This window comes from Myxocyprinus asiaticus, chromosome 20, assembly GCF_019703515.2.
Source record: "Myxocyprinus asiaticus isolate MX2 ecotype Aquarium Trade chromosome 20, UBuf_Myxa_2, whole genome shotgun sequence".
NCBI lineage: Eukaryota > Metazoa > Chordata > Actinopteri > Cypriniformes > Catostomidae > Myxocyprinus > Myxocyprinus asiaticus.
The window spans coordinates 36090539-36114969 of record NC_059363.1 but is presented as its reverse complement, the minus strand read 5'-3'; the positions used below and the strand labels follow the sequence as shown (position 1 = coordinate 36114969).

At 39.8% G+C, this 24431-nt stretch overlaps 1 protein-coding gene across 8 annotated transcripts in view; it reads left to right on the top strand.

Moving 5' to 3' along the window:
- The window catches only part of LOC127411226 (SPARC-related modular calcium-binding protein 1-like), a 147404-nt gene that overhangs the window by 63708 nt on the left and 59265 nt on the right, over nucleotides 1–24431 (top strand). For 5 of the 8 annotated variants that reach the window (XM_051646633.1, XM_051646636.1, XM_051646640.1 and 2 more), the window contains exons 5-9: nucleotides 886–985; nucleotides 2917–2967; nucleotides 5037–5084; nucleotides 13730–13819; nucleotides 13948–14028. In XM_051646633.1, the coding sequence (XP_051502593.1) occupies nucleotides 886–985; nucleotides 2917–2967; nucleotides 5037–5084; nucleotides 13730–13819; nucleotides 13948–14028 (370 nt within the window). The remainder of the gene's footprint in view (nucleotides 1–885; nucleotides 986–2916; nucleotides 2968–5036; nucleotides 5085–13729; nucleotides 13820–13947; nucleotides 14029–24431) is intronic. The other 3 variants (XM_051646641.1, XM_051646635.1, XM_051646634.1) reach the window with 2 other exon arrangements.

The window sequence follows — 24431 nt, the reverse complement described above, 5'->3', positions numbered from 1 at the left end:
TAAGGTTAATGCTCGATGATGTTTTAAATAAACAGAGGCTTCCTCCCTAACCTAAACCTTTAACCTAAACTGAACCAATAGTGTCATAAAAAGCAAATGTGAGATGATAGAGCATTAACCTTAAAAACCTCATCAAATAAACAAAATCAAGTTCCCTACCTTAAATACTACACCTAAAACTAACTGATAGCGAGAGTGTCATAAAAGCAAATGTGAGATAAAAAAATAAATAAAATAAATAAAAGCAATAGCTGAAGCAACCACGTTATTTTGTGGCACTTCTATGACACTTTTGGCTCACTTGTCAACTTGCGTGCTTTGATAGACTCGTACCCTGGTTATCCATGTTTAAAGTCCATGCTCTATGAGTTGAGCTACTGGGCAACTTAGTCATGCTGGGATAAGCTTTAAATGTAGTTGGCTATGCAATGCAAGCATTGTTAAAATATATTGTCATTCGAATTATGCGTTATAAAAAAATTGTTTAGATGACATAAGTTAGCATTGTGTGAGTAACAGAGCAAAAATAAGTGTTAATAAAACGTTAATCTTCAGTTTTACTCATGATTTGTTGCGGGTAGTGTTCATTTAACCAGAAAACTGTCACGATATGTAGAACAAGGCACTTAAAACTCATTTTACAAAAATGTAGTTATAGTGACATGACAGTATGAGACCAGGCTGGAAATACATCAACTCAGGACAGAAAACTTTTTTTTTTTTTTTTTTGACAGGGACATGGTAAAAATGGCAACATCAATTCAAACCCAAGTAGTGAAATTATTTACACACACACACATATATATATATATAAATAAAAAAATGAAAATTTACTGCATTGAATGACCAGAAAAAATTTCCTCTTACTGTCTGTGTCTCCTTCAGGTCCAGTGCCACACTCTCACAGGATACTGCTGGTGCGTGACAGTAGATGGCAAGCCAATAAGCGGTTCTTCTGTCCAGAACAAAACGCCAGTATGTTCAGGTACTGTATGTATGCAGATACCAATCTCTAGACTGTTTGCTTGGGTTATTGCTTTGTGTTTAGGTCTTGCTGAAAAGCAGAACCCCTAAACCATCAGGCTTTGCTCAGGTGCCTCGGTCAAGAAGTTGCGTCTGTAGTCCATCAATTTCAAAGCTATTAGACATTGTTTGATTCACACTGTGCTTTTTGTTTTGATGGATTCAGCAGGATGTTAAACTCTAGCCACTGCTCTGTTTAGTTTATTTCTACTGTGTTTGTGCACAGAGCCAAGAGTTGATGGATAATGTCCTGGAGGACTTGCGCTGACTCAGAAAGTTCATCAATTTTATTTTTCTACTCTTTCTTTGACTGATTTTTTTCTTTTGTGTCTATTTCCAACATCATACTTAATCATTTATCTTCCTTTGTTTGAGTCTCTATGGTTTTTCTCTCTTCTCCATCATTGGTTTCTCTCTTTTGCTCTTTCTCCATCATATAACTGCTTTCAGCGAATGGTTTGGAATGAAGGAGCTGTTCTCTCTGTAAATGAATGGGAACACTTTGCTCTAATGGCCCTGAATTCTCTGTTAGAGAGAGCACCACAGAATCCTGCCAGAACTGGATAACATTATGATTGGAACACTTGGCTGTAGTCAATTTTTAATGCATCTTAAGATTTTCTGATTAAATGCCATCTCACACTTACCTAACCTTGACACTACATTTCTACAAGCCTTCTGGCTGGTTCTCGGTTCATCTTTAGCAAACTGCGAAGACACCAGTTGAACTTTGGCTCTTCCACTATAATGCTTTATGTTATACTAGAAATTGAATTGTTTTATCATTATTACCAACATATTTTATATAAAATATGCTTTATCCTAGAATCTTGATTTCAGAGCAGTTAGAAATAGCCTTAGTCCACACTGAAAACGCATTGGTTTCACTACGTTTACGCCTCTTATCCACAGTGGAACAGTGTTTTCCACCACCGAAAACAAAGGCTTTCGAAAACGATTTCAAGTTTCGTTCTATTAACACTTTTCCAAGTAAGAATTTGGAAATTCTCTTTTTCCAAGCTGAAGGGAAAGAAGCATATGTCCAAATGCCCGTCATTCAAACAATGTTTTTATGGTGCCACAGAGTCACAGACTATATACAGAATAGCATTTTGCCAAAATGCACTATTGCCTTTTTTTTTTTTTTTCATTATTTTTTTGGACTGCCTAGAGACGCCAATCAATTAAAATATTTAATTGTAATTAAGAAAAAAAAAAAATCGTAGTTAACACTATAACAAATTCACTTCCAAGACAAATAAATAAATAAAAATATGTATTTGTGTAATTATTAGGTTCGCCAGCTTGGATGGATCAAGCTCTTAATGTAGATTTACGCAACAGCGCACTTTACTCATCAACAGATTCTACATTTCTTAAAATTGCATCCAAACACATGGGAAATGCAAACCTGGAACTCCGATTGGAAAAATTCAATAATTAAGCAGCTTTTTCCATAATTTATAAATTTATCTTTTGTAAAGATACTGCTGGCCTGCGAAAAAATTCCTCCACTAGTCTTTACATTTCTATGAATGACGGTGATGATTCACCTATGATAAATAAATTCCACCATACTAAGAGCGTATATGACTACTTTTGTTACAAATGTTCCGTCTGGGACTCATTTATAGATAACTTACTCGTAAAGAGGGTCTTCCTCTAGTTTTTACTGATTAACGAGTTCTCTGCTTGAGGCATGTGTGTATACCATTCTAAAGACAGGTGCCAACTGGTGATGTTCCATTTCTGCAATAACATCACATGCAAATGATCTTGGCTCAACTTGTGTGTACAGTTCATAAATGTTCAAATGATAGACCAGTCCTGTCCCAGAAATGAGTGAATCCCATGAATCACTACTTAAGTGAAATGTCTCGCACACGTTTGCAGGAAACTTCCGTGAATTTATGGGAACTCATGCTGGGACAAGTGGATTGTCAGGTAGTACGTTTAATTCCAAATAGCCTTTTTGTTCAAAGTTCTCTTTCTCCAGCATTGTAATTGATTTGACTGTCTAATCTTGTATTCATGCATGCTTTTACTCCTGAGCATTTGCACGTACCTGGAAGAATGTGATTGGGAATCGTGTGTGCATAACAAGTAACCCTCTTCTCAATGTATTGTACTGTATGTGTTTTGTCATATCAAGGTGTGTTTCATACACTGGTTCTCAATTCTGGAGATCTACCTTCCTGCAGAATTTAGTTTCAACACCAATCAAACACAGCAGAACTAGATAATCAAGTGGTTTGGGCCAAACAGTAGTCATTCCTAACAGAAGTGCTAAAAAGTAAATGCTTCGCAGGGCCTTTTGAAACTACAGTTTTTAGTGTCCAAATGACGCTTGGTGCTCTTTCCTAATGACTAGATGCTCTGAGCATTAGGTCATTGTGCAACTGTAACAGCCGCTCATTTGAATTTGAGTGACTGAATAGGGTTTAAAACAAAATTCTGCAGGAATTCTGATACCTGGGCAGAGCACCAGTGGTTAAATTTGAAGTGTGTAATTTCAGCATATGGAATTAATAGTGATTGTAATAATTGTTTTCAAACAGCTTTCCTGAATACTTCCCCTGTTTGCCACTGGTCAAACAAACAGATAGTACCACCCCAAACTCACACCATTTGTTGAGCCATTGATGCTGTGTCATACTAGTCAGGATGCTCAAACAAAGAGCCACATTGTTTATACTCGTTCAGGAAATCAAATGACTAACTTATATTTGTTTGCATCTTAATCTGGGATAGAAAAAAAAAAGAAAAAGAAATAAATACACACATCAGCTTTAAAGGAATAGTTTATGCAAAATGTTTAATTCTGATATAATTTACTCACCCTTTTCTCACCTATGTGGTTCCAATCCAGTGTGACTTTCTTACTTCTGCGGAACACAAAAAGAGATGTTTTGCAAAACGTCAGAGCTGCTGTTTTCCATTCAGTGAAAGTGGAGAGTGATATGTACAACTTTGCATAAAAAAAATAAAATCTTCCCCTCTGCCATAGCTCTTAAATCACATTCACATATTCAGATTGGTTGAATAAGATCGGTCAGATGACACTCGAACACCAATTGTGTTCAGAATCATTGACGTCAAGCATTGGTGTAACACATTCTCGCACAGGATATTTCTGTGGTGGAGGAAACGATTGTCAGTGAATAACCGTACAATTTTAGTCTGCTCCTCACACAAAGCTATCACATTTTTGCTTTAGATTACTTAAATATAGATATACCTATAGATGACATATAATACTTACAGTATATAAGACTTAATATAGTGCACAGGGTGTATGTTCTGCTGGTGTGTTTATGATGCTTTTTTGTTCTTTTCGAAGCTTGGCAGTAAAAATTACCATCCACTTGTATGGAATTGTATGGAAAATAGCAGCTTAGACATTCTTCTAAATATCTCCTTTTATGTTCCATGGAAGAACAAAAATCATATGGATTGGAATGCCATTAAGAGTGGGTAAAATGATAATTTATATTTCTGTTGAAATATTGCCCCCACTAATTTTCTTTGTGTTTTATTTCTTTTTCTTATCCACTATCATTGAATACACCAACTCATTTTGTGCCCATTTAAACACACCTGGAATAATATGGGATTTTGTAATTAACAATAATAAATAATAATAATAATAATAATAATAATAAAAATCTTTCTAGATAATAACATTTGTCATGAATGATAATGTGAAATAATTGCTGTCTGGTGGTTTTGGACTGGTCATAACATTGATTCTTATTTTCGGGGTCTTCTACTTTATTATTTTTTTCTTGAACTGATCACTGTTTCTCTCTCTCTCTCTCTCTCTCTCTCTCTCAAATGTGTGTGAATGAATATGTGTGTTACATTTGTAAAATACATTTTGTATTCTTTTTATATGACTTTTCCAGAGTGCATGTTGTGTAAAATATTTATACAGATTTCAGCCTGGTGTACTGTGAGCTAGTTACTGTACTGCATTGCAAAATGTGGGTAAACACTGTGCTCTTTCTTTAAAGGGTCAGTAACCGATAAACCACCAGGACCTCCTAGCTCTGGTAGAAAAGGTGAGTTGAGTTTCACAGAAATGTGTGTGTGTTCGTGTGTGTGTGTTTGTGTGTGTTTATTTGTGGAGATTTTTAGAGGTATTACAAATATATAAAAAATAGGGGCATACTAAACTATATTTGATGTAGACTATTCTATCTCTCTCTCTCTCTCTCTCTCTCTCTCTCTCTCTCTCTCTCTCTGTAATGTGATTCAATTTAGAGATGCATCTTCTAGAAGAGAGTTTTAGCTTGGAAGTGTGGTAAATAAGATTTTGTTGTTTAAGATAAACTATTTCACTTTGTTTTGCGTTATATAGTGTATAGTTATGTTGCCATTTTATTTGTTAAATATTTGTTGGTTACCCTATTGACTATCAAATAATTATTCAGACAACTCACTGACTAGTTGATTTTGAAAATATTTGGTTTTGCTAAACCACTGAACATTGCATGCTTCTACCTCTTTCAATTTATTTGTGCAAGTTTAAATGTGTTTCAGCAAGATATCCATGCTGACATGTTCATTGGTTTGACTCTGACTCAACTTTGTGTCAGGCCTTTACTTCAGACTTAGGTTTCTCCAAGGACCGTAAAGGTTGAAAACCTATTCCAGTTGTTCCGTTTAACATCCAGTGTAAGGACTTAGTTAAAATCAAAGGCTAGGGTCTACCAATGCCTCTCTGCTCAGTTACAGCAGTGAAATCTCAAACAGCTAATATAGATGTTAACAGCAGTGATGGCAGTCACCTACGTCTGTGGCCCCTAACTCGGGAAAGCCAGATTGTCATTTACAGGCCCCTGGGGTGGTGTATAGTGATTCAAGAGTGTGTAAAGTTTTGTACCAGGGGAGTGGGAGATGGGAGTGCTGGGAATGGGAGGGTTTAGGGTTTGCAGAATGGAGTGTGTATGTGGTTTGGCTTTGGATGTTTTTTTGGATCTTATTTCACCTCTGCTGCACCAGTGTGCAACAGATGCTTGTGTCACCAGCATGTAAACGGTGCTCAAATGCCACTGTCTACATCAGCAATATTCAGAACTGAACAGTTGGGTTACATTAAAAGTGTCATTTAAAATCTCTGTAGCAAAATTTATTTTAGTGGTAACCTATATATATATATATATTCAGGTGTAGATTTCAGCTTTTGTGAGAGAGTTCTTTGGCTTTTACCGGAAATGGTGCCTTTTGGGTGTAGACATCCTTACAGGCACTTGGGAAAAATGTTGCACAGTGAGCATGTCTTCAAAAATAATGCCATAATTAGTTTTCATTTATCAATTAACATCATACAAAGTCCAGAAAACATAAAAAACCTAAATCAATATTTGGTGTGACCACCTTTGCCTTTAAAACAGCCCCAATTCTCCCAGGTACACCTGGACACAGTTTTTCTTGGTTGTTGGCAGAGAGGATGTACCAAGCTTCTTGGAGAATTTGCCACATTTCTTCTATCTATTTCGGCAGTCCCAATTGCTTTTGTCTCTTCTTGTAATCCCAGACTGACTCATTATTCAGTGGAGGGCTCTGTGGGGACCATGCCATCTGTTGCAGGGCTCCCTGTTCTTCTATTCTATTCTATTTTCAAAAGAAATGTTTGGGAGTCTAAAATGTATATTTCCTATTGACCCACTAAAGCTGAAAATATAAATAGTGTTGTGCTTCCCCTGGGCACTTCGGCAGCTGAGTCCACAGGTGTTAAAAGAATATATTTTAAAAGAGTATATTTTCTCTAAAAGAGCTCGCACAAACGATTGATGTCTTTTTAAAGATGTCCTTTCGCCTTTTTGCTACTGGGTGTGGCCATTATCTCTCCCCACCGGATGGCCACAAAATCTGTCTCGAGTGCTTGGGTCACCAGCATGCCGAGTCAGCTTTTGTGGAGGGGCCATGTTCTCACTGCGAACATGGGGAAGATCCACAGAGATGTGCAGTCAGATCTGTGTTGTCCTTCAGGAGGGGCTGGAGAGACGGCTGTCTCCCTCTACCCTGGAGGTGTACGTGGCTGCTATAGCAGCATATCATGATACACTGGATGAGAGACCCTCATGGCAGCACGACCTGATCACCAGGTTCCTCAAAGGCGCGAGGAGATTGAATCCCCCTAGACTGCACCTGGTTCCCTCTTGGGATCTCTCTGTGGTCCTACCTGCCTTACAGAGAGCCCCCTTTGAGCCCCTGGAGCAGGCCGAGCTCAGCACTTTTTCACTGAAGATGGCCCACCTGGTGGCGCTCACTTCTATCAAGAGGGTTGGGGACACTCTCATGTGATCCTGAGACCCTGGCCCGGTTACTTGCCCAAAGTTCCCACCACTCCCTTCTGGTACCAGGTGGTGAACCTGCAAGGGTTCCCTTCAGAGGAGGAAGACCCGGCCTTGTCATTGCTGTGTCCAGTTCGCACCCTGCGCATCTATCTGGACCGCACGCAGAGCTTTAGAGGCTTGGAGCAGCTCTTTGTCTGCTTTGGAGGGCAGCAGAAGGGGAAAGCTGTCTGCAAACAAAGGTTGTCCCATTGAATTGTGGATGCCATTTCTCTGGCTTACCAATCACAAGACCTGCCGTGCCCTTTGGGAGTCTGGGCACACTCCACCAGAGGTGTTGCGTCCTCCTGGGCGCTGGCGAGGGGTGCCTCTCTAGCAGACATATACACAGCAGCGGGTTGGGCTACATCCAATACCTTTTGCGAGGTTCTACATCCTGCACATAGAACCGGTTTCGACCCGAGTGTTAAGGGGTAACAACAGGTAGGCCGGGCAGCCAATTGGGTGTATTGCTTGCATTGCGCCTTTCCCATTTTTTAAGGTGATAATGTGTGCTATCTTGTCCACAACAGTTCCCCGCAACTGGTGAACACTGGACGCCTCTTTAATTCTTTAAGCACTATTCGGTGAACTCGGCGGAGGAGTAATGCCACCAGGCCCAGTACTCGTGGTATGCCCCTTTTCAGTTGAGCCTGTGTACTTGGGCTCAGTGCTCCATATGTGGTGATTCCCCCCTCGGTAATCCCGTATGATGCGTTTCCACTGTTCAGTTTCCCCTCAGGTGAACCCTGTGTTTCCCCTCGTCAGAGCTCTGCTCTGCCTCGGCCACCATTGCTGTGTACCCTCTGCATAGACAGGGTCCTCCCCAGTGGCATCATTCCATATGTGAACTTCCCCGTCGGTAAGTCCATGAGAGGTATTCTCCACATGTTAACCTCCCTCCATAGTGCTCTCCCTCCTGGAGAGGGAAGAGCACTTCCCCAGCACTTCTAGCAGGTATAAAAATTGCTTAATACAAAAATCAGGAAAAGCCACCACCTGTAGCCTCCTCAGGTAAGTGCCTCCTCCCACCCTTATCGGGACCAGGGAGACTCCTTACCTAGCTCGCTGGAAGGTCACGACGTGGTCGAGCGCTTGATGCGAATGTTGGGCCTCATGTATTCAGATAGAAGACAAAGGCAGGCCTAACACAGTCGTAAAAACCTAACTCAAGCCCCCACATTCCAAGTTGTAAATCTTACTGATAAAAATCGTGCCAAAATCAAACAAAGGGAGTCCAAAACAGACTACAAATCCATGAAGCCTTGCTCACTAAAGGATCGAACTCTCAACTCCTATTGGATTAGGCACACAACAGAACGTCACCTCAAACCATGACATCATCAGGAGTTGAAGTACTTCTGAAATGCTTTCGAGATTTGCTTCCAGCGACTTTGCTTGCAGTGTGTGGACACAGTTCAACACTGCTCTCATGTGCAACCTCGTGGCACAAGGAAGTAACGTCCGACTTGAAACTGTAGCCATACAATCTCCATCTTGCTGGACGAGTTGAGATTACTCTGTGTTCAACCGAACACTCTAACGGATCCGAAGGAGACCGCCGAGCAATTCACATCTTCATCCGTTTGCCTACAGAAGTGAAGAGATTAAAGATTTCTCTTCCATCTTCAATCAAGTCAACATTTCTGAGTTCTCCGCCAGCCCGCTGAGAATCAACAGCCGTACCGCCTGCCGACAGAGCGAGGAAACGGCCTCCCGTCATCACCCGAGCCTCAAGGAACCGGGTCAGAGTTAAAGGACGGAGGAAAACACATTCTACCTGTGTCCTCATGCAATTCAAGTAAGAGGTTTACGTCTGGGCAGAGATAGAATATTATAGTGTGCTATTCTTGTGTTTCAAGGTTTTTGCTTGTACAGTTTACGGACTGCCATGTCCGCTCATTATTAATACTCAGGGTATTAATTATCACAAATTTGTTTTGCTGTATTGTGGTCCAACCAAATTGGACTGTTGTGCAATTTCACCATCGCAGGTGAGACAGCAACTGAGTTCATCCATTAAAGAGTCAAATAACGCGGGACTTTTACAAGCCGTCCACCACGTCTCTGAGTGATAAACTGACAGCTGTTTTCTCTCCCACAATCGCGAAATCGGCTTTAGGGCCGTCATCTCTCTCTCTCTCTCATACTAACCACACACCCACACCCACCCACCCACCCACACACACACACACACACACACACACACACACACCTTATGTGTTATAGAATTATTTTTATTTCCATATCTAATCATATCACTGTTTAGTTTGTAGTTGTAAGTCGGAAGTTTATTGACTGCATTGTATTAATTATTAATTGATATTACTGCATAAATAAACTTTGTTATATTACAAAGAGAAGTGTTTTTGTTTGTTTTGCATACACCTGTGTCATGCTGACGGGATGTCAGTGCTCGGATTCAAACCTTCATTCATTGTTTTTTTTCCCGAAAATTTTTTCCTAAGAAAACAATCTAATATTGAGACTGTTTGACTATTTGGTTATTAGTCCCTAATTTCAGGGTGGTGCCCCGTCAATGTTAATCCTTATTAATATTCTATTGATTTTTGATAATTGATAATTATATTTGATGATTGAATTTGAATGATCAATAAGCTAGTGTTAATTTTAATTAATGTTTCATCGGTTAACAATTAATGATTATCTTTGATAATTGTTTATTTTAAAGGATTAAAAAAGCTAACATTGATTCTCATCAATGTTCTATTGATTTTAATATTTAATAATTATCTTTGATAATTATTAATTATTGTTAATAACCAAACTTGCTCCTAAACGTAGCACACTACATTTACTGGAGCCCCATATGAGGTTTTAATGAGTTAGATTCAATTGATTAATTTAAATATTAATTAATAACTACAGAAATAATTATTAATTATTTCTGATAGTAACACTGATCTAAACAACCAGTAAAGCCCTACACGAGGCACGCAGCAGCCTGCCTGTGTCCGCTCCTCCGTACCTCATGACACGGTTCAGCGCCTGCGGCATTTCGTATAGGAACCCCTAGTGTCACTACATCGACACACTGTCCTGATGGAGGGAACGAGACGTTGTGTCCCTCCTGCTGCGGTGCTGAACTGACCGCTGCCAGGACTCTCTCTCGGCTCCTCAGCACAACTCTGAATGAGTGGTGCACGCTATCTCCTTTTATACCCATATGTCTGGAGCGGAGAGTGGCATGCAATTCCCACTTGCCAATTTTCATTGGCCTTTTCTGAATAAAGCAAAGGTGATTGGGGCTCTCAAGAGCGAACCCCTGGTGTCACTGCATCGACACAATGTCTCGTTCCCTCCATCAGGGAACAGAGGTTACATCAGTAACCAAGATGTTATTATTATTAGGCTATTATTATGAAAAGGCATATACAAGGCATATTTTATTAATAGAAAAATAGGTCACATAGTTTTGACGCACTTCTGGTTTAAGCCCCACCCACACCTGGTTGTATCCGAATACAGATGTATCCGAGACAGATACAGATATTTTTGTCATATGAACATATACAAATACAGATAATGACTTCACTGCACACCCTTAATATATATATACACACACACACACACACACACACACACACACACACACTCACACAGTTGATGTCAGAAGTTTACATACACCTCAGCCAAATAGATTTAAACTCAGTTTTTCACAATTCCTGGCATTTAATCATAGAAAACATTCACTGTCTTAGGTCAGTTAGGATCACTACTTTATTTTAAGAATGTGAAATGTCAGAATAATAGTAGAGAGAATTATTTATTTCAGCTTTTATTTCTTTCATCACTTTCCCAGTGGGTCAGAAGTTTACATACAATTGGTTAGTGTTTTGTAGCATTGCCTTTAAATTGTTTAAATTTGGTCAAACATTTTGGGAAGCCTTCCACAAGCTTCTCACAATAAGTTGCTGGAATTTTTGCCTATTCCTCCATACAGAACTTGTGTAACTGAGTCGGGTTTGTAGGCCTCCTTGCTCGCACACGCTTTTTCAGTTCCGCCCACAAATTTTCTATCGGATTGAGGTCAGTGCTTTGTGATGGCCACTCCAATACCTTGACTTTGTTGTCCTTCAGCCATTTTGTCACAACTTTGGAGGTATGCTTGTGGTCATTGTCCATTTGGAAGACCCATTTGCGACCAAGCTTTAACTTCATGGCTGATGTCTTGAGATATTGCTTCAATATATCCACATAAATGTCCTTCCTCATGATGCCATCTATTTTGTGAAGTGCACCAGTCCCTCCTGCAGCAAAGCACCCCCAAAACATGATGCTGCCACCCCCATGCTGCACTGTTGGAATGGTGTTCTTCGGCTTGCAAGCCTCACCCTTTTTCCTCCAAACATGACGATGGTCATTATGGCCAAAAATATTTGTTTCATCAGACCAGTGGAAATTTCTCCAGAAAGTAAGATCTTTGCCCCATGTGCACTTGCAAACTGTAGTCTGGCTTTTTTATGGTGGTTTTGGAGTAATGGCTTCTTCCTTGCTGAGCAGCCTTTCAGGTTATGACAATATAGGACTCATTTTACTGTGGATATAGATACTTGTCTACCTTTTTCCTCCAGCATCTTCACAAGGTCCTTTGCTGTTGTTCTTGATAGATTTGCACTTTTCGCACCAAATTACGTTCATCTCTAGGAGACAGAATGCCTCTCCTTCCTGAGTGGTATGATGGCTGCATGGTCCCATGGTGTTTAAACTTACGTGCTATTGTTTGTACAGATGAATGTGGTACCTTAAGGTGTTTGGAAATTGCTCCCAAGGATAAACCAGACTTGTGGATGTCCACAATTCTTTTGATTTTTCCATGATGTCAAGCAAAGAGGCACTGAGTTTGAAGGTAGGCCTTAAAATACATCCACAGGTACACCTCCAATTGACTCCAATTAGCCAATTAGCTTCTGATAGGCTTGAGTAAAGGCTTGACATTTTCTAGAATTTTCAAAGCTGCTTAAAGGCACAGTTAACTTAGTGAATGTAAACTTCTGACCCACTGGAATTGTTATATAGTCAATTAAAAGTGAAATAATCTGTCTGTAAACAATTGTTGGAAAAAATTACTTGTGTCATGCACAAAGTAGATGTCCTAATCAACTTGCCAAAACTATAGTGTACTAATATGAAATATGTGGAGTGGATAAAAATGAGTTTTAATGACTTCAATTTAAGTGTATGTAAACTTCTGACTTTAATATATATATATATATATATATAATACACACACACACTCTACCGGTCAAAACTTTTGAAACACTTGACTGAAATGTTTCTCATGATCTTAAAAATCTTTTGATCTGAAGGTGTATGCTTAAATGTTTGAAATTAATTTTGTAGACAAAAATATAATTGTGCCACCATTAAATAAAAATAAAAAAAACATAATTTCCATAGTTCCATTTGTGTTATTCCATAGTTTTGATGACTTTACTATTATTCTAAAATGTAAAAAAATATATATATATATATATATATATATATATATATATATATATATATATATATTTATATATATAAAATAAAGAATGAGTGTTTCAAAACTTACTCAGTGTGTGTGTGTGTGTGTGTATGTATATATAAAAATGTTTTATATATATATATATACATATATTGCAATTTGACTATTTTGTGACAATATTCATTAGATAAATGTTGAGGTACACTAAAGAGGTGGGTCATAACTTAAAAAAATGGATGTGGTAAAATGAAGTGGAATGAAGTCAAGGGTCACTAAAGACCCAAGGTAGGTATTTACAGGTTAAAATGATCATCAGCTCATTTCAGTGACTATATCACTACCATTATATTTCCAAATATCCCCTGCATGTAAAAGACCATATGTTAGCTCAGTTAAATACTTGTATTCTTTGACCTGGTTTCCACTGCCATCTAATTGTGGCTTTAGCAGTGTGGCTTTGGCCCCTCCACTGCGAGGGCCTGCAATTACCTGATGTTGGGCACGAGAAAATCAGCCAGAATGCAATAGAGCATTTGTGGGTAAGTACTGTAGGAGGTTTCACATTTCTTAAGAATTATGGCATCTTTGACTGAGTGGGTTAAATAGTAAATTATTGACATTTACTGTATATAAACCTTTAAATTACTCCTTATCTAGATACTATACATCTGTAAACACTTATTTATCTTTAGTGTTTGTGACTGTGAGTGTGAATGGATAAGCACTGTTGTTTATCTCTGTGTTTTCTCACCTGTATTTTCTCTCTGTGTATCCCCTCTATCTCTCACCCACTTTGTTTTCTGAGCTCTTGGCCGGGCCATGTGCAAATCCCAATCATTCAACTGTTGTGGAGAGTAGATTGTATTAACCTCAATAATGGTAGTCTCTTTCCGTTTCTTTCTCACCCTCAATCCAGATGATGGTTTTAAGTCCACACCCACTATGGAGACACATGTTGTCCCAGAAGCTGAGGGTAAGTCTGCAACTTTTGTAAAAAACATTAACATAATAACATTAAAGTTAGTCCTGTAATTATTTATGTATTAATTCTGATTGAAGCAAACATGATGGTCATTTTTTTATTTTGTGTTTTGGTCACAGAGATTACAGCCCCCACATTGTGGATTAAGCAGCTGGTATACAAAGAGAACAAACATAACAACTCAAATAGTAGGAAGCCAGGTAAGCAAGCACAATCCATCCATCCATCCATCCATCGCAATCCTGTCATGATTTTCTAAACCTGTATGACTGTTTTATGTCCATGGAAGAATAAGTCATATGGGTTTGGAACTAAATTATTTATCAATTTTAGGTTGTAAACTATTGCTTTAATTTTGAGCCAAGTAAATATCAAATTCAGTTGTTTCCATGTTTTCAATTTCAAAGCAGACGTATCTAGCTAATTACTTAATGGTTGATACACTATGTTGCCAAAAGTATTCCCTCACCCATCCAAATAATTGAATTTAGGTGTTCCAATCACTTCCATGGCCACAGGTGTATAAAATGAAGCACCTAGGCATGCAGACTGTTCTACAAATATTTGTGAAAGAATGGGCCACTCTCAGGAGCTCAGTGAATTCCAGCGTGGTACTGTGATAGGATGCCACCTGTGCAACAAGTCCAGTCGTGAAATTTCCTCGCTACTAAATATTCCACAGTCAACTGTCAGTGGTATTATAACAAAGTGGAAGCGATTGGGAATGACAGCAACTCAGCCACGAAGTGGTAGGCCACGTAAAATGACAGAGCGGGGTCAGCGGATGCTGAGGCGCATAGTGCGCAGAGGTCGCCAACTTTCTGCAGAGTCAATCACTACAGACCTCCAAAGTTCATGTGGCCTTCAGATTAGCTCAAGAACAGTGCGTAGAGAGCTTCATGGAATGGGTTTCCATGGCCGAGCAGCTGCATCCAAGCCATAAATCACCAAGTGCAATGCAAAGCGTCGGATGCAGTGGTGAAAAGCACGCCGCCACTGGACTCTAGAGCAGTGGAGACGCGTTCTCTGGAGTGACGAATCACGCTTCTCCATCTGGCAATCTGATGGATGAGTCTGGGTTTGGCGGTTGCCAGGAGAACGGTACTTGTCTGACTGCATTGTGCCAACTGTGAAGTTTGGTGGAGGGGGGATTATGGTGTGGGGTTGTTTTTCAGGAGCTGGGCTTGGCCCCTTAGTTCCAGTGAAAGGAACTCTGAATGCTTCAGCATACCAAGAGATTTTAGACAATTCCATGCTCCCAACTTTGTGGGAACAGTTTGGGGATGGCCCCTTCCTGTTCCAACATGACTGCGCACCAGTGCACAAAGCAAGGTCCATAAAGACATGGATGAGCGAGTTTGGTGTGGAAGAACTTGACTGGCCTGCACAGAGTCCTGACCTCAACCCGATAGAGCACCTTTGGGATGAATTAGAGCGAAGACTGCGAGCCAGGCCTTCTCGTCCAACATCAGTGTCTGACCTCACAAATGCGCTTCTGGAAGAATGGTCAAAAATTCCCATAAACACACTCCTAAACCTTGTGGAAAGCCTTCCCAGAAGAGTTGAAGCTGTTATAGCTGCAAAGGGTGGGCCGAAGTCATATTAAACCCTATGGATTAAGAATGGGATGTCACTTAAGTTCATATGTGTCTAAAGGCAGATGAGCGAATACTTTTGGCAAGATAGTGTATCTTACAGTATTCAGTGCATTACAGATATACAGTACATGAAATAAAATCAATTAATTTAATTTCCTCCTTAAAGCAGCAATAACCAAAAACACATATTTTCGAATAAAGTTGTATGCTGACACACAAATATCTTGTGGCTAGCCTACACAATCCTACAGAAATATTTAAAAAATCATTATTATTGCTTTATCCAAGTCGGTGCATTCAAGCAACAATTCTGTTCCAGTTTTAGATTTAATATTCAGCATGTCCAGGGCTGAGATACCTAACACCGCTAGAATTATGGCGCAATCTCCTTCTCTGTATGTGTCGACTGTCTTCTGTATAATTTGTTTTGCTTTCTGTGTCTCCTTTACAATTTCTTTCAAATTAGTTGAGCACCCTCTGGGCATGCTCAGTCAACACCATCGAGCTCTGTGAGGTTTTTGATTGAGAAGAGCAGTGTGGTCTGTAGGGGTGTGTGAAAACTATAGTGTACTAATATGAAATCTGTGGAGTGGTTAAAATTGAGTTGGAGTGCGTGAGTGCAGGAGTGCAGATTTCCTGGCTGAGGGCAGCGAAGTGTGTTGTGTATGTCTGTCAGTGTATATGAGTATAGTTCCAGTGGTGGTATGACCAAAATGTTATATCACGGTTTAAGCAGGGTTCTTATAGTTTGACTTTTTAATTGTTTATATTCTATTTTATTTTCAATTAGTTCTTTCACTTCAGTTATTTTTTTCATAGTGTTCACTCTATCACTGTTAGTATTTGCATTGCCTTTGCATGTAAATAATGCAAAGTAGTCACCCCATTAATAATATACCTGCAAATATATCTACCATATAACTGTATAAATGGTTTAGTAAAATCTCTACTGGTTGATTTCTGCTTTAGCATGGTATATACAGTACAGTATCATCAACCAGGAGCCAGTTATGCTTCTAATTGGTAGGCATGGAATATAAAAGCTGAGGCTATTTATTCCACCATAGACACAATTCATATTAACAAAATTGACAGGAATTCTAACAAAGGGCTTTCTGTGTTGAATGAAGCATTTACGTTAATGTGTGTGTGTGTGTGTGTGTGTGTGTATGTGTATATATATATATATATACACACACACACACACACACACACACACACACACACACACACACACACTGAAGTTTAGAATAATAATTTTGCTCTTATGGAAAGAAATTGGTACTTTTATTCACCAAAGTGGCATTCAGCTGATCACAATGTATAGTCAGGACATATATAGTTAACAACATGAAAAATTACTGTTACAATTTGAAAAACTTAAACTACTTCAAAGGGTTCTCATCAAAAAATCCTCCATGTGCAGCAATGACAGCTTTGCAGATCCTTGACACTCTAGCTGTCAGTTTGTCCAGATACTCAGGTGGCATTTCACCCCACGCTTCCTGTAGCACTTGCCACAGATGTGTCTGTCTTGTTGGGCACTTCTCTTGCACCTTACAGTCTAGCTGATCCCACAAAAGCTCAGTGGGGTTAAGATCCATAACACTCTCTTTTCCAATTATCTGTTGTCTAATCTCTGTGTTTCTTTGCCCATTCTAACCTTTTCTTTTTCTTTTTCTGTTTCAAAAGTGGCTTTTTATTTGCAATTCTTCCCATAAGGCCTGCACCCCTGAGTCTTCTCTTTACTGTTGTACGTGAAACTGGTGTTGAGCAGGTAGAATTCAATGAAGCTGTCAGCTGAGGACATGTGAGGCATCTGTTTCTCAAACTAGAGACTCTGATGTACATATCCTGTTGTTTAGTTGTAACTGGGCCTTCAACATCTCTTTCTGTCCTTGTTACAGCCAGTTGTCTTTTGACTTTGAAGACTGTAGTGTACACCTTTGTATGAAATCATCAGTTTTTTTGGCAGTTTCAAACATTGTATAGCCTTCATTCCTCAAAATAATGATTGACCACGAGTTTCTAGAGAAAGCTGTTTCTTTATTTACATTTTTGACCTAATATTGACCTTAAGACATGCCAGTCTATTGCATACTGTGGCAACTCAAAAACAAACACAAAGACAATGTTAAGCTTCATTTAATGAACCAAATAGCTTTCAGCAGTGTTTGATATAATGGCAAGTGATTTTCTATTACCAAATTAGCAATTTAGCATGATTACTCAAGGATAAGGTGTTGGAGTGATGGCTGCTGGAAATGGGACCTGTCTAGATTTGATCAAAAATGAAGTTTTTCAAATAGTGATGGTGCTGTTTTTTTTTTTTTTTTTTTTACATCAGGTATATATATATACACACACACACACACACACACACACACACACACACACACAAACTATACACTGGTGGCCAAAAGTTTCAGTAGTCTATAACTATACTTTATGATCAGTTGAATACCACTTTGGTGAATTAAAGTACCAATTTCCTTCTGAAACTTTTGGCCACCAGTGTATAGTGTGTGTGTGTGTGTGTGTGTGTGTGTGTGTGTGTGTGTGTGTATGTATGTATGTATGTATATATATATATATATATATATATATATATATATATATATATATATATAAAACCCACATTAAATAGTTAAATCTTGTTAAATGATGAGACTATCTTCAGTATCCTGTTAATTATCACAACAGTAAGCCATAGGGACACAAAAGGTGCACAAATGACACCGTTTCCTGAAAATTATCACTTTGTGTGAAAATCACTGGTAAAAGTGTATGCAGTGTGACAAATAACCAAGGTGCTTCATCTACCTAGAAAGGGCTTGAGAAATTGACTAGAGATTAAGCATTATTGGCTCATCCATTGTGAAAAAATAAAACAAAATAAATAAATAAATACCTTACTTTCTTGATATACAGTTGATATACAAAATCTAATTTAAACCTCAAGACAAGTTTTAGGATTTAAAACAAAGAAAGTCATGACAAAAAATGTATACAAATTTTTGTGAGACCATGTTTACTTTAATTGAAGCACAAGATGCTTTTGGAACATTATCAAATCATGCTGGGATAACATGGATCATCAAGTTTTGCACAAACTTGAGAAGTTTATTAGCTTGAGTGCATGCTGTCATTAAAGTCAAAGGGAGAAGTTCTCAAATTCATGTCAATTGTTCAATTCAGCTTTTCAGTCAAACTGTTATGCTTATAATTTGTAGGGCTCTATTTTTGAGTGTGCAAAGCGCAGTGCTACGCGCTACGACCGTGCGCAACGTCTTATCCAATTTTCATGAGAGCGCTAATTCTAAGTGCAATTTTCATGCCAGCGCAAAGTGTAAATGGGCGTGGGTTTTTGCGCTATTGTGGGTGTAGGCATGCAAACTGTGGGTGTATTGTATATAAATTAATTTGCTATTTTCCTGAGAAATAGGTTGTTGCATTAAGACATTTCAATACCACCTCTTAACTCGGCTCCAAGTTCAAATTCAATTCCTGCAATTACAGTTTGGAGATTCCACCAGCAGGTGGTAATAAAGTTAATGTCCAAACTCTGAAAATACAGAACATCAAATAATGTCCCTGACAATCGCAATTTTTCATGGGCAATCGCTTGAGATTTGTATTAAACTTTCTAGAGGTCATGGTTTGTTATGTTTATATGTATTATTATTATTGTATATTTACAATATATTTATGTATTTATGATTTAATTTGTAGTCTAAAAGTAATTTTCCACCTGTTGTAGAGGTTTATTTTTAGTCATTGCAAAAGGGGCCGGTGGAAGAAGGAGAGACTAAAATGTTTGGATTGGGTATGATTTTTTTTACGACAGTTATTTTGATAAAATTTTAGTTTTGTTTAAAGTGTAATTTGAATGTAGAAATATGTTTGGTTTATTTAAAAAAAATTTTTTAAGATTAACATCGACCGGTAGAAGTGAAGTGCGTGCCGATACAATCACTGTTAATACTGGCCATGATTGTGTGTCAGTAGATGAAAATGATAATAATACTTACATTCCCTATAATTTAACTGAGCGTACATCCAAATTCAGAAGAGAATCACATTTTCTATGCTTATAAAAGGAGTGTGTCACTCTCATAGAAATTTGCCTGGCATTCATCAAGGAAGCAGTTAATGCACATTTTCTATTCTTCTAATTAATTGCATACAGTCCATTTACACTACCAACACCTTATGAATGTGCTGTCTTTGTTTATATCACTGGTGCTTGACATGGTATGGACTATAATAGGACGCAGATGGTGAACATCCCTGAGAAGAACCTCAGAATTCAATTGCACTTAATCCAGCCCATTTGCGCGTTGCGTGGGCGATTTCACCAAACCTACTTGCGCATAGACTTAGTGAATGCTTGCACGAAAATACCAATATTTCATGCCCACACCCACTGACTTTGTGCTTATTACTTATGGCATAGCGCTGCACTTAACATTAGCGCTCTTAAAATAGGGCCTTTAATGGGAAAATAATGTATTACAGTTAAGTATCAAATTGCAAAATAAAAGCAATTTTTCCTCATTGTACAGGCAGTATTACTATGAAAAATATGCTACAATTTGCAAATGATTGCTAACCTAATAACCAAGAACAGGTTCCTAGTTTCATATATCCAGTAATCAAACCCACTGTTCGCCAAATCATTTTTAGTATTTGAAAATTTGGACGTGTGTTGTCCAGTGTTTGGTGTAATCTGAATACAAAGTAATTGTAATCTAATTACATTTTAGTCTAACAGTAGTGTAACACATTACATTTTAAATGATTAATCATATACTGACTTAGTTACTGACTTTAATTACTTGGAAGTACATTACTTGGGCCACTTTTTAAAATAATATTATGTATGTACTGTATATTACATTTAAAATATGAATTCTTATGTTCATACTGTATGTATGTCTGTTTGTGTTTTAGTGACAGCTGAAGGGTGTATGACAGTGAACATGAGGAAACAGATCATTTGAATTCGTTGAGCGGCAAAACATAAACGTTTCTGTGAAAAGTATTTTAGAAACTGACTTAAAAGTGGGGCCTGGGTAGCTCAGCGAGTATTGATGCTGACTACCACCCCTGGAGTCGTGAGTTCGAATCCAGGGCATGCTGAGTGACTCCAGCCAGGTCTCCTAAGCAACCAAATTGGCCCGGTTGCTAGAGAGGGTAGAGTCACACAGGGTAACCTCCTCGTGGTCGCAATAATGTGTGGTTCTTGCTCTCGGTGGGGCGCATGGTGAGTTGTGCATGGATGCCGTGGAGAATAGCGTGAAGCCTCCACACACACTACGTCACCGCGGTAACACGCTCAACAAGCCACGTGATGAGATTGGATTGACGGTCTCAGATGCGGAGGCAACTGAGATTTGTTCTCCGCCACCTGGATTGAGGCAAGTCACTACGCCACCACGAGGACTTAGAGCACATTGGGAATTGGGCGTTCCAAATTGGGGAGAAAAGGGGAGAAAATAAATAAATAAAAAAATAAATAAAAGGAAATTAACTTAAAAGTAAAGTAATTAGTTATGTGATTATTTTTATGAAGAAATCATTAATGCAAACCGATTACAATTTATTTAAGTAATTAGTAATTTGTAGTGGATTAAAATGACTACAGTAGTGCCTATACCTAAATCCCCCAACCTGATCTGAGTCAATGATAATAGACCAGTTGTCCTAACATCTTTCGTGATGATGGCATTTGAGCATATTGTTCTGGCTAACCTTAAATCTTGCACTTCAGGTCTATGGAAGATGTCATCAGCATAGCTCTACAGTACTTACAACATTGTATGCATCATTTTCATAATTCGACTTTTAATACCATCAACCCACTTAAACTCTTCAGCAAACTAAAAGACATGGACCTCAACCCATCTATGTACCTCTGGTTGCTGGATTTCCTCCAAGGCAGACAAGAGCCAGTCAGGATTAACAAGCTCACCTCTGAAATTCTGAACATTAACACAGGTGCTCCACAGGGCTAGCGTACTATCCTCGCTACTTTATTCTATGTTCACCAATGGCTTCAATTCGCATCACAACCCTGTTGAAACCATTAAATATGCAGACAAAACCACCATTGATGGACAAATCTCTGGCATTCATAAGACACAGTTTTGTCTTGAAATGAACAGAGTTCCTGATGTGTCAGCAATGAACTAAACACATCAAAAACCATTGAAATCATTGTAGACTTCAGAAACTCACAGAACACCAAGTGTCTCAGTTACTGTTGTATCCTCCATTCCCTGATGGAGGGAACGAGATGTTGTTTCGATGTAGTGACACTAGGGTTCGCTCTTGAGAGCCCCGAACACCTCAGATCTTTGAGAAAAGGCCATTGAGAATTGGCGAATGGAATTTGCATGCCACTCCCCCGGATATACGGGTATAAAAGGAGCCGGCTCGCAACCACTCATTCAGGTTTTGTGCTGAGGAGCTGAGACAGGGTCCCGGCCATTTCAGTGGGTAGTACAGCATTATGGCAGGGGTGACACAACATCTCGTTCCCTCCATCATATATGCAACTGTTGCTGTGTTGTCCGTCCGGACCAACACATGCTTGCCCCGGATCAACGGCAAAAGCCTCCGCAGGGCGAGCAATACTGCCAGCAACACGAGGCAGTTGATGTGCCAACACAGTCACGGTCCTGTCCAGGAGCCAGCGGCTGCGTGCCCATTGCACACGGCACACCCCAGCCTCGCTTGGAGGCGTCTGTCATAATGACGACGTGCCTGGAACTCCTGCCCATAGAAATGCAAGGTCTGTCCAAGAGCTGAACAAATGGCGGCAGATCGGCGTGATGTCCACACGATGTGTGCCGCGGCGCCATGCCCATCTCAACACTTGAGTCTGAAGCCAGTGCTGAAGCGGTCTCATATGCATCAACCCTAGGTGAGCGGTGCCCTGAACCCAGGAACAAATCATCTAGCTGCAAGGGCTCAGGGGAGGGTGGAAGGTTCCACTCCAACCCGACACACACGGCGGCCCGGGCAAGCATGGCAGTCATCTCGCCATCAGCCTCAGACTGGGCAGGCCGACCCATAGGTGGCAGCCCAGTCGAGTCCTCGGCGTCTGACATCGCCAGTATGCTCTCCGATGCATCAATCGAGCACTCGTCCCATTCCGGAGCTCCAAAAGGCACACTAAGCTGGGCCTGGGGCGACCTGGTCTCGTCTCAGAACTCGCCAGGGGCAAACGAGCATGCTGGGGAATGGGAGGTCCGCGGGGATTTACGCGGCAGAGCCGCGGCCATTGAAGCCCCCAAATTGCCTCCAATGCCAGCCGGGCCAGCCTCATACCCGGAGGTAAAAGGCGCGGCACGGGGGGCGGCTAGAGTGGCTTTCACCCGGAAGAAGGAAAGCCGTGACCGCAACGTTGCCATGGTCATATTCTCGCAATGAGAACATGAACCATCCACGAACGCTGCCTCAGTGCCCATGGCTGTTGGAAGCGGAGAGAGAGCGACCGCATCCAGGAATGGAAAGGCATCTTTATAAAGACGCGTCTTTAAAAAGATGTTCAACGTCAATGTGTGTGCTCTAATAGAGAAAATATACTCTTTAGCAGGAATATACACTCTTTTAATGCTGTCGAAGCGCCCAGGGGCGAAATCTGCACTCGTCGTGCAGGAGGAGAGAAAGCCGCTGGAAATGCGCCGTATATCCAACAGCAGTAGTATTCAGCTCGCTGATAGTACAACCGCTCGACACCGAAGGAAAATTCTGAATGAGTGGTTGTGAGCAAGCTCCTTTCATACCCGTATGTCCGGGGGAGTGACATGCAAATTCCACTCGCCAATTCTCATTGACCTTTTCTCAAAGATCTGAGGTGTTTGGGGCTCTCAAGGGTGACCCCTAGTGTCACTACATCGACACAACGTCGAGTGAGTGACAGAAGGGGAACTCCCAATCTCTATTAATGGACAGTGTATTACTATAACCCATTCATTAAAATTCCTTGGCACCCAAATCTGCAGAACTTTAAAATGGGAATTTAACTCAGATCACCTCATCAGGAAGGCTCAAAGATTGAATGAATGAACATTACACTTACAGTATGTAGCGCTTTTCTGACACTACACTCAAAGTGATTTACATGTGAACAGGGGACTCTCCTCAACCACCACCAGTGTGCAGAATCCACCTGGATGATGCAATGGCAGCCATTGTGCACCAGAACGGCCATAACACACCAGCTATTGGTGGAGAGGAGAGAGTAGAGTGATAGAGCCAATTCATGGATGGAGGTTATAAGGAGGCCATGATTGAGATGGGCCAAATGCTGGGAATTTGGATTGTACTTCCTCAGGCAACTGAGAAAGTTTGGAGTAAGTTAGCATATCCTAGTCTGTTTCTATACAGCCACTGTAGAAAGTATACTTACATCATCCATCAGACCTGGTATGGTAACTCAGGCACCCTAAGAATAAAAAGACTGAAATGTATTGTCTCTAGGGCCTCAAAGGTCATAGGTAGAGATCTACCATCAGTAGAATCTCTCTATATTCAGTGCACCATCAGATGTGTTAAGAAGATCATTGAGGACGCATCCCATCTAGCACATAACTGTTTTCAGCAGCTTCTCTCAGGCCGACGCCTGAGATTATTACCAACCAAAACATCCAGATCAAAAAACATCTGTCAGTTTACTTAAAAAAGAAGAGGAAAGTAATTTGTTACTTTACCATGTACACACTTCTAGTCTATATTTTGAGTAACTTACCCAACACTGGTTAGGCCTGACTACATAAATCTTCACTATGTTACTGATGATGAGAATTGACAGTCTCGATTAAACTTTTCTTACCCTACCTGTTGCATATTATTACTTGAAGAAAACATTGTACCCTCAAGATTACACCACTCCTCTTCTGGCCCATCACACCCTCTTCTGTTACTTTATGTGTGCAGAATACATAGATCCAAGAGCAGGGTGATCACCTCACAGCTGAAAACAATTGGAGGGATAG